This window comes from Colossoma macropomum, unplaced genomic scaffold, assembly GCF_904425465.1.
Source record: "Colossoma macropomum unplaced genomic scaffold, Colossoma_macropomum, whole genome shotgun sequence".
Classification (NCBI taxonomy): domain Eukaryota; kingdom Metazoa; phylum Chordata; class Actinopteri; order Characiformes; family Serrasalmidae; genus Colossoma; species Colossoma macropomum.
The window spans coordinates 42,913,843-42,925,059 of record NW_023494805.1 but is presented as its reverse complement, the minus strand read 5'-3'; the positions used below and the strand labels follow the sequence as shown (position 1 = coordinate 42,925,059).

At 39.5% G+C, this 11,217-nt stretch overlaps 1 protein-coding gene across 3 annotated transcripts; it reads left to right on the top strand.

The window, feature by feature from the left end:
• The first annotated feature begins 1,065 nt into the window (after positions 1-1,065).
• LOC118826276 (pulmonary surfactant-associated protein D-like) lies at positions 1,066-10,324 on the top strand. 3 transcript variants are annotated; one of them, XM_036597198.1, is made up of 7 exons: positions 1,066-1,320; positions 4,400-4,486; positions 4,587-4,664; positions 5,899-5,985; positions 6,075-6,152; positions 6,753-6,836; positions 9,551-10,324. In XM_036597198.1, the coding sequence occupies exons 1-7, from the start codon at positions 1,119-1,121 to the stop codon at positions 9,928-9,930; spliced, it is 996 nt and encodes a 331-aa protein (XP_036453091.1). In that variant the 5' UTR covers positions 1,066-1,118; the 3' UTR covers positions 9,931-10,324. The 3 variants fall into 3 exon arrangements, with proteins under 3 accessions (XP_036453091.1, XP_036453094.1, XP_036453092.1); XM_036597201.1 differs by lacking the exons at positions 5,899-5,985; positions 6,075-6,152 and having other exon boundaries at positions 9,551-10,317; XM_036597199.1 differs by lacking the exons at positions 4,587-4,664; positions 5,899-5,985 and having other exon boundaries at positions 9,551-10,313.
• Positions 10,325-11,217: the final 893 nt, after the last annotated feature.

Here is an 11,217-nt window from a genome sequence, read left to right as displayed (position 1 = left end):
AGCTTTTCAGCTCTTCACTGTCTCAGCTGCTGCTGTGTCCACTCACTGTCCACTCTATTAGACACTCCTACCTTGTCGGTCCACCTTGTAGATGTAAAGTCAGAGACGATAGCTCATCTGCTGCTGCACAGTTTGTGTTGGTCATCCTCTAGTCCTTCATCAGTGGTCACAGGACGCTGCCCACAGGACGCTGTCGGCTGGATATTTTTAGTTGGTGGACTATTCTCAGTCCAGCAGTGACAGTGAGGTGTTTAAAAACTCCAGCAGCACTGCTGTGTCTGATCCACTCAGACCAGCGCAACACACACTAACACACCACCACCACGTCAGTGTTACTGCAGTGCTGAGAATGATCCACCACCCAAATAGTACCTGCTCTGTGAGGGTCCATGGGGGTCCTGACCACTGAAGAACAGGGTAAAAGGGGGCTAACAAAGTATCAGAGAAACAGATGGACTACAGTCTGTAACTGTAGAACTACAAAGTGCTCCTATATAGTAAGTGGAGCTGATAAAAAGGACAATGAGCGTAGAAACAAGGAGGTGGTCAGAATGTTATGCCTCATCGGTGTGTGTGTGTGTGTGTGTGTGTGTGTGTGTGTGTATATATACACACATATATATATATATATATATATATATATATATATATATATATATATATATATATATATTATATATATATACACACATTTTAGAGATAAGAAAACATACTTTTACTGTTTAGTCTGCCACTGTTTTTTTTACAGATTTGTTTTTAATGTATTTTAAACAGCAACACCAAACGTGTGAATGCCTGTTTTACCCTCACTGTGTTCAGTGGACCGTTTTAAGTGAATCTTGCCTTGTCCTCTTTCTTTGCCACTGTGTTTATTTGGTAAGATGAACTTAGGATAAACTTCTGTAACTTCCCTGAAATGTTCCAGTGTGATGGTGCAACAGTGCTGACTGGAAGGGAAAAATCTCTATTTCATCATTTTGGAGGGAATTCCTAGTTTGGTTGATAAATACGATGGGATGCTGTTGCTCAATCATGTGAAATATTATAATAAATGTCCCAGTTGCTCGTCTCAGATCATTTCCTCAGGTTTTGCTCTGGTTGTTAGCAGTGACACTGAGATGCCACCGTTCAAGCACGCTGTCTTGCTTCTGCTGCTGCTGGAGTTCCTGATTTCGGTAGCCGGCGATCAGCCTCAGCCTCTAACCTGCCCGCTCTATGCTGGCGTCCCGGGGACGCCGGGACACAACGGCCTGCCCGGCAGAGACGGGAAAGACGGAAAGGATGGGCCTGTTGGACCCAAAGGACAGAAAGGAGAGACAGGTTTGTGCCAGCTGAGGACTAGATCAGTCATAAATGCTTATTAGGTGACTTAATATAGGATGTCACTCTAATGCCTTTTATATTTCAATGCAGGATCACTAAAATTTATCACTACTGTACTAAAAATTTCAACACATCACTGGACTAAATTGAGGATACTATTGAATCAGTTCTCACAATAAAATACTATTAAAACAAAACAGTGAAGAATTCAAAGCTTAGACAATTACAAAGATTTTGTTATGATTTATATAAACCCAAGACATTGAGATAGTAATAAGCTGAATATATACAAAGTCATTATTTGTCATTATTAGTTATTATTTGTGTACTCCCTATTGGGAGGTGTCTGTCCAAACACTAACTCCTAAATTTAATTAGATTTTTATATACAATTTAGATTCATTCCCCTTTCCCACCCTCCAATTTATAGTCTGGACCACCCTGCATGGATGCTCACCAGTAAAACCAGCATATCGCTGTTGTCGGAACAAAACCTCGTATCTCCAAAATGGTAACTTTACAGGAGAAGGAAAAAACCTACTTTACTTTTATTGTAAGTCAATGGAATCAGACATTATTCCAAGTCATTTTGGGTCGTTTCTTTTAGTCCAGTCATCATAAAATTTACATACAATGCAAACGACAACAGGTATTTTCAAATTATGCCAAAAACGTAAAAAATGGAGATACAAGGTTTTCTTCTGACAGCAGCGATATGTTATGTTTTGGATACTGGTATGCTTGTCAACCAGCATGACCATGCTGAGTGACCAGCTAAACCAGCACCAGACCAGCATAAACCAGAATGCATGCTGGTTTGTGCAGTTTTTTTGTTAACATGGCCGTTATTCATGCTAATAAAGTCATTTCATTTAACCTGTTAAGTGTGTTTACACTGAGAATCAGATACAGAGGACCATAGCAGTGCCATTACACAGCAGTGGCTAATGTAGAAATCTGTATTTAAACCAGCGCTTCAATAATGCTCCTCATATGTTCACCATGGTAGCTATGTTAGCGTCAGGCTAGCGGGGTTAGCTCAGCACTGTTGGATTTTGAGGTCAGCTCTAGTTTAAATACAGACATTTTAGGCTTGTAACAGGCACACAAGTCACTTTCTCTACTTTGTAGGTCTACATTTTTAAGTAATATTTTATTTAAAGGTTAAAACCTGAAGTCTGTTTTTTTTATAGAGGTGTTAGCCTGATAGCTGGTTGGCTCCCTGCTGATTTGCTCAGCCTGCTCTTGTGAGGGCAGAATATCTAGTTTTAAAGAGAGTATAAAGTGTTAAAGAGAGTCTATTAGCAGCTAACAGTGATGTTCAACTGGCAGTTCATCATCTGGTTGCATTTTATGGGAATTTTGTTTTTTTTTTCTGGTTGACCAGCAGATCAGTATCCAAAACACAACATATGCTGGTGACCATCCATGCAGGTCCATGCTGGCTTTTCTAGCAGGGTGGTGTCGACTATAAAAAGGAAGAGGAAAAGTGTTTCAACACTAACAGATGGGCTTTTCCACTGGGTCGTTATGAAATAATCACAGTGGTCCGCTGAGGCTCTGCATTAGCATTGCTGGTCATGCCGTAATCTAGGGTCGGCAACGTCCCGAAATGGAAATAAGGAATGGGGTACTGAGGGGTTTGGGGGTGTTGCAGGTGGTAGTTCAACTACAGTCATATTTGTGTAGTGATTCAAATCGTTAAATTACTTTTTTTGGCATTTTTCTGTGTAGTTAACCACTGAAACTACAAACAATTTTGGGGTATAAAAAGCTGATATTCCTTGCACCTTACCATGAATAGTGGGGTATCTTGGTTTATGTATGACCTGTGAACAACTGGGCGCTCTTTGCAATAAACTCAGCTGTGTGGATTTCTCTGCTGGCATGTGAATTTTCTGTATAGTATTTTGTTATAATTTTGTATCACTTTTACACAATTTGATCATTTTTTCACAAAGTAGTTTGAACTTCAAGTTGCTTTAGTTAACCAACCAATATGATTATTTTGCAGGGTTTCCTTCTGTCTCATACAAACCGCCCCATTTTAATAGTCTGTCCCACAGATTTGTGCTGAAGCAATTATCAAAAATATGGAACAAAGCGCGTCCCGTGTCAGTTCACTGCAGAACCCATCTTTTAGTTTCTAAAAATGGTAATAAATGACACTTATTTCAGATATAATCTCAAAGTAATGCGGTCATGTGAAAAATGGTCGGATGGATCATAAGTTTAGTCTTTAAGTTATAAAAAATCTAAAAATGCTGTCCCTCATTTTTATGTCACTACCAAAACACAGAGTTTCAATCTGTAGGCGGAGCCTTATTTTAGCCACGCCCCCACATTTTAGAGCATTAAGTGAGGCTGCATCCCTGTCCCTCATGGCCACATGGTGAGCAGTTAGATCCCATTGTTTTGAAGTAAATGTGTCCCAAAGTCTGAAAATCAGTGTGGAACATTAAGAATCGTCTTATTGTCTGCAGTTCAGCACTTTTTAGTGTTTTAATGTAAAATATGATGATTTTCTGTGTGAACAGCTGTTCAAAGCTGTGTTTGCTGAGTTTTTGAGCTCAAAATGAGCTAAAATTGTCACTGAAACAGTCACTACTGACACATTTAGTAAAGTTTGGGTAGAGTAATGATTTCATGAAGAATGGACCAACAGAAATTCTCCAAAATGACTCAATGAATGTTTTTTCTCCTCCAAAGTTACTTTTTTGACATATGACAGGAACGACATGTTTTCGTGGTAAAACTTACTGACTGCTCATGAAAACATCTTGTAATTTCTAAAAACTACTAAAACCTTTTGTTCAAAAATGCTAATAAGGCTAGCAATGAATAGAAACTAGTATCCACCACTTAGCATCACGTTATGAGCAAAATGCTAATTGGTGGCTATCTGTTGTTGCTAGCTATATTAGCTCTATTAGCCATTGATCAGTTTAGTTAAATGTGGTTGGCAATGAGCGAAAGGTAGCCGCTGCCAATTAGCATTAGCAGTTAGATTAGATGTGCAAAACGCTACGAAATGTTCCTTTTAGCTTAAACATGATTTAATTTGTGCTGTTTTAAGGTTCCTCAGTGATCGGACCACCTGGAAAGAAAGGTCCAGCAGGTGATGTCGGCCCACAGGGGGTAAAAGGAGTGAAAGGAGATCAAGGTTTGTATAAGATTTGGTGTGAATGTGTTTATTTCTCTAAGCATGTCTGTCTGTATTTGAATTGGGTTCTTACAGTACATTATCCTTCTGTGATGTCCAGGTGCAGGAGTCCGGGGACCCCCTGGAGTGGCGGGCCCACCTGGGCCTAAAGGGCAAAAGGGAGAAACTGGGTCAACAGGTACAGAGAAATAAGGCAAAATGTTACCAAAAATAAAAATAGTACCCTCCAACACATTATACCCCCAAAGGCTGGGATTACTGGAGACCCCATGCGTCTCTGATCAACATCTTGTAGTAGATGGTATAGTGTAGTGGGTAACACCTCTGCCCTCCAAGGTGCAGACAGGGGTTCAGTCCCCTTCCTGGGCACCCTGTGCTACACCGATAAGAGTCCTTGGACAAGCTTTCTAACACTACCATTGCCCCCTCTGTAAAATGATCTGCTTGAAAGTCACTCTGTATAAGAGCATCAGCCAAATGCTGTAAATGTAATGATGTTTCCTTTCAAATTTGTGCAAAACTTTTATGATTTTGCATATACAGGATTGTTTTACTCTCAGAAATAAAGGTACTAAACTGTCACCTTCTTCTCACTGGGGTGGTTCCCTCAAGGCTCCATCTCAGTACCTTTAGTCAGGGAACATAACTGAACCATAATCCACTGAAATGATATGTTCTAAGCTGTACTGACTCCACACACCCCGTCTCGTCTCCAGGCTTTTATTTTACTGTTCTGTTTAAAACATTCGGTTATGAAAAGGTACAAATACGAACTTTTCACCTGGAAAAACTTATTTAAGGTTCACAATCAGACCTTAAAACCACTGTTGGAGCTTTGAGGGAACATTTACACTGTTTGTACCTTGATGAAGGAAAAATGTACCTGAACAGAACCTTTGTTACTATAACAGTGTAGGCTGGCTTTACATGGTGAAAATTTCATGCAACTAGTTGTCTGCAACATAGTTTCCGTGCAACTTGATGGCTATGCAAAGCAATTAAAAAACAATTAATGTTGCATGCAACACAATGTAGTTTGGCAGATTTTGAAATGTACATTTTTCTTGTATTCTTTTTGTCAGTCGGTGGTGGGGGTCTCTTTTTCAACCACCAAATAAACCATCTTATGTTTACTTGTTTCTTTTCCACTGATCCGGTGGAATCAATAGTTTAATGTTATTTGATGTGATCATGTGATGTACCTTTCTCCATTTTGATTTGCCGTTTCATGAAATTTGTTTCAGAAACAATTGCTTTCAGATGAGTTTCAAGTGAGCTGCAGAAAGCTTTACATTACGCAACTGAAGTGCAATTTAGTTTCATGTAGGTTTCAAGAATTAAAGTTTCACCTTGTTAATCCAGCCTTAGGGCCTTAATGCTGCAAAATTAGCTAAAATTGTCACTATTTTCAGGTCCCTCAGTGACCGGACCACCCGGAGCGAAAGGTCCAGCTGGTAATATCGGTCCACCGGGGGTAAAAGGATCAAAAGGAGACCAAGGTTTGGTGTGAATGTGTTTATTTCTCTAAGCATGTCTGTCTGTATTTGAATTGGGTTCTTACAGTAAATTATCCTTCTGTGACGTCCAGGTGTAGGAGTCCGGGGACCTACTGGAGTGGCAGGCCCACCTGGGTCTAAAGGGCAAAAGGGAGAAACTGGGTCAGCAGGTACAGAGAAATAAGGGAAAATGATACCAAAAATAAAAAAGTAGTACTTTAAACTGAGGAGAGTGACTCTAATGTCATGGACTTACCCCTAAAAGACAGGTACACTGAAGACCCTATGTGTCTCTGATCAGTTTCCTGTGAACACACTGTGAAACTTTAATGGAAGTAGTTGCATGTTGTGAGTTGCCAGCAACATATTTTTTGCCCAATAAACCATGTTCTGTTTTGTTTTTTGTCTTATGAACATATGTTGCTTGTCATGATCATGTGATGCAGTATCTGCATTTAGATTGGCTGTTTCATGAAACATGTTTCAAAGGCAGTTGCTTGCAACGGTTGTGGCAGAGTTTTAAAGTGAGTTGCAGGGCGCTTTACATTACGCAACTTAAATGCGATTTAGTTTCATTTACGCTTCAAGCAACTAAAGTTTCATGAAAGTTGCACCAGTCTGTATTTTGGAGAAACTGCAGCTAATCATAGTGATGATTCGTAAGCTTGTCAGATAGCGAGGCTGTCAGTTCTCCTTTGTGTTAAAGCATCAGCTCTGAAGGCTTTTCATATAACCAGGAGGGTTTTATTGACACTCTGTTTCTGTTGTAGCAAATGTGAACGAAGCTGCCGTGGTCAAGACTTTGCTCTCAAACGTCCAGAAGCTTCAGTCCCGGATTTCCATGCTGGAGACAGGTGAGGCTCCTCATATGTTTGGTTCTTTAGTTTTGTACTGGAGCTACGAGGCTAATGTAGGTATCAGTATTTGGTATCTGACAGGGCCAGTGATGGAAGAGAAGTCCTAAAGCATTGGATTAACTATCAGCATGATTAGGAAATGACAGAGGAGTCAAACGACCATGTTTTGATTCCTATTGGTTACAAAAGATTTCACAAAAAAATGTCACTGTAGGCCTTCTGGAAGTTCTAGATACGTTACTGACTGTGAATATGAGCAGCAGCCTGATCAGCGGGTTGTTAGAAACTGAAAACAGTGGCGGCAGCTCTACACCAGAGCTCACACAGAGAAACTGACACAAGTAAAATAAAAGCTAATATGTCACAGTCATCAAGGAAAACATGAAATGTCCTTTAGAAGCTTTAGATGTCTGTGTTTAATCTAGAACAGCCAAAATAGTGTTATGCAAAGTGTTGCTACCAAACTACAAGAACCCCATAGGGGCTCTACCAGAAATGAAGTGGGATTGTCCCTCATATTTTGACATGTATGGTCCAAATTGAAGGACTACACTCTTAAAAAGGATGGTGCTTCATGGGTTCTTCAGTAAAGAAAACAACTCTATATAGAACCATGAACACTCAAAGAACCCTTTTTGTGATTAAAGGCTCCTTTGCATCAAGAAAAGGTTCTTCAGATTGATGGAGAATGTGTTTTTTTATGTTTCTATATAGAAATCTTTTGAAAAGGGTTCTATATAGCACCCAAAAGGGTTCTTCTATTGTTACGCTTGTACCATTTATGGCACATTCATGCACATATTCCATAAATCTGAAGAACCTTTTCATAAAGGGTTCTTTGCATCTTGAAAGCGTTCTTCAGATTGATGGAGAATGTGTTTTATATGGTTCTATATAGAACCTTTTTGAAAAGGGTTCTATATAGCATGAAAAAGGGTTCTTGTATTATATGTCAGCTTGACATCATAACAATAAAGGACCCTTTTTGGTGCCATATAGAATCATTTTCAAAAAGGTTCTATGTAGAACCATATAAAACACATTCTCCATCAAGCTGAAGAACGCTTTCGCTATGCAAAGAACCGTTTAATCATGTAGGGTTCTTTGAGTTTTCATGGTTCTGTATGGAACTGTTTTCTTCACTAAAGACCCCCTGAAGAACCATCTTTAGCTCTAATGGTCACAATTCACTACTGGAGAACAGTAGAACAGAAAGCACATAATCAAGTCTATTGGAGATGCTGAACACCTCCACACGGTTTGAGTGATACAGTTAGTACTGGTGGGTTCCACTATATCAAAAAAAAGTGGTACAAAACTGGCAACCTTGAAACAAAACAAGCTCACTGTAGTTTTGAAATGGTGAAAATAATTGCTAAAGTTTGGTGAAATGGGCACTCGAGTCTCTGTTGCCGGTATAAAGGGGGAATGAGTCTCCCTCCCACCAACACTACATGACTGCATTCCTGGAAATATGTCGACACTGTGTGTCTCGCTTCATGAATCCCCTCTGATTACATGCTAACGACATTAGCACCTTCACAGCTCCAGGAACTGAACAAACTTTAGACACAGAGCACGTCTTGGCTGATTGCAGTGGTGGACAGTAACTGAGTAAATGTAATTGTTTACTGTACTTAAGTAGTTTTTTCATGTATCTTTACTGAAGTTTTTCAATTTTGGGTGACTTTTTACTTTCACTCCACTACATTTCAGAGTCAAATATCTCACTTTTTACTCCACTACATTATGAGAAATCTGTCGCTCCTTTTGGTTTATGTGTGTATAAAAACATAACATGTCAAAACGAAAGAAGCGCAAAGCGAGAACACCAATCAGGGCACAGCGGTCACTTTGTTTTGAGCTTGTTTTGACCTGTTGGTCATACCGACCCAGTGCAGCACACGGTTCAACATCAGTGCAGCAGTGTAAAATTTTGGGAGAGTCTATTCAACATAAATGATGAACTAACCTAACTTTGTGTAAACAGACCACAATATAGAAATATGTATTCATATGCAGTTGTGACTGACGTGTCTTTATTCTGAATTTATACAAACACATTTCATTTTATAGTAAATTAGTTTTGGCTTGTTTATGTTTATGAACAGAGACCTACAGATGCAGTTTAGTAAAGGAAACTCATTTGTGAATCTGAGTTTAAAGTTTTTATTAAACTTAAACTTGGAACTAAGAAATAAATCTTAAACTGAAACTTTGCTTGTTTGTAAAAAGTGATTTCAGAGCCACTCAGTTCTACCTGATGGAAACTGTTCGCCTTCAGTGTTTTGTGCTTATGATAATTTTAATAGACATCAGCGTCACTAATTAATGACATTCTATTAAAAGACTGGTTTACCAAGAGCGACACTGGAGTATTTTCACCTAAACTGAGTTAATGAAGCGAGTCTTGTTATAAAAATGATAACAGGACATCAGAGCCATAATTAATCTTTTAGTACTTTTACATTCATACTTAAGTACATTTGAAGGCAAATACTTTTGTACTTTTACTCCAGTGGAGGTCTAAAGGGAGGAGCTTCTACTTTTACTGCAGTAATATTTTACCTTGGGTGTCTCTAACTCAAGTACATGGTCTGTGTACTTCGTCCGTCACTGGCTGATTGCCTACATTTGGCGTAAGGGGGGAAACATGGGTTAATTTCATGTTTTCAAGAAATAAAACCCTTTTTTGTCTCCTTTCTCAACAGTTCTAAGTTTCCACGCCTTCAGAAGGGTTGGTCAGAAATATTACGTCAGCAGCGGCTTGGTGACCACATTTGAATCCGGACAGAGCCACTGCAGAGGGGTCAAAGGAGAACTTGCTCTTCCAAGGAATATCGTAGAAAACCAGGCTGTTTATCAAGTGCTCAAGCAGGTCTCCCAGCATCAGACCGCCTATCTCGGGGCACGGGACAGCAAGGTTAGGGGGCAGTATGTGGACACGAAAGGTCAGAGGATCACTTACACCAAATGGCATCCTGGCCAGCCGAACAGTGCAGAAGAGGAGTGCATCTGTATGGGGCCCAGCGATCAATGGCATGATTACATGTGTAACTCCAAACACGTCATTATCTGTGAGATACAGTAAAACACTGAAGTGCTGATAAACAAGGTCATCGAGTTCGATACAAGAGGCTGGATTTTAGATTAAAAAATCAAATATTTACCGTATTAAATTTTTTTCTGACAGTGTGATTCATTCTGAATGAATGTTCATGCATTTATGCGTCTGATTTGAACTGGTGGGCGGCTTTATTTCAGGTTTTAGGTGCACTAATTGACACCCAGCCTCCAAAAACAACACCTGAGGACCAAAAACGCACCATTTCTCAGTTCATCAGCAGAATATTAGCAGCTCCTTTCATATAAACACCTTAATAAGCATCCAAAAGGGGTCATCGTAGACCTTTCTCTCTTCTGTTCTCATTTTTCTTTTATTATTATGTAATCACATAAATTATGGCACAGTTTTGTGGTTAATTACATTGTTTTATATACTGAAAGGGCAGGTTCGGGTCTGCACTGCATTTTTTTTTTTGTTCTTTTTGATGTTTTTTATGTCTTCTTCATGATGTAATACCCTGCCCACTCTTTTTTTTAAAAGCATGTCAGAATAAAAGTCCTTTGATGTCAGTTGATGTTTTGCAATGAACCAAATACTTTAAAAGCTGCCCTGTGTTACAACATGTTATGATTTTAAAGGTTTCGAGCACAATCATGTCAAACTATTTTAATTTGCATAGTTAATAGTTTTCTTTATCTGCACACTGTGCGAGATGGTGGCACCGCCTGATAATCTTTAGACTTTGTGAGGCATAAATGCCTAAAAATGAATTTTATTTTGATGCCATGAAAATGTTTTGAAATAAACGATGCACTGTAGAATAGTGTGATATGTGTCGTATATTGTTTAAATCATTTAATAGGAAAATAATTGATGAAATGCATATCATGCATTAACCAGATGGACCTCTAAATGAGGTTCACATTCCATATAGCAGGTGACCATTAAGGGTGTTTTGTTTAAAGTAGTCACTGTAGATCTTCTGGTTATGCATGACCTGGACGTACACCTGATCTCCTTCCTCCAGCAGCAGTGCTATTGTTACTGGCCGAGTCTGCAGTGTCCACTCCGGGCGGATTGTCTGACACAGAAACCACCTCCTGCCTGGGCGGCACGGTGGCGCAATGGGTAGCACTGTTGTGTCACAGCAAGAAGGGCCTGCGTTCAATTCCTACCAATACCAGTCCAAAGACATGCAGCCAGGCCAACTGGACGCGCTAAATTGCCCCAGGTGTAGGTGTGTGTGGATGTATATATACACCGATCAGGCATAACATTATGAACACCTCCTTGTTTCTATACTCACTGTTC

Excerpts from the sequence above, each read along its gene's own strand:
- LOC118826276 (XM_036597198.1), top strand. The coding sequence starts at position 1,119 with ATGCCACCGTTCAAGCACGCTGTCTTGCTTCTGCTGCTGCTGGAGTTC. Across the intron at positions 4,487-4,586 it reads AGGAGTGAAAGGAGATCAAG|GTGCAGGAGTCCGGGGACCC; the intron begins GTTTGTATAAGA and ends TGTGATGTCCAG. Across the intron at positions 6,837-9,550 it reads GATTTCCATGCTGGAGACAG|TTCTAAGTTTCCACGCCTTC; the intron begins GTGAGGCTCCTC and ends CTTTCTCAACAG.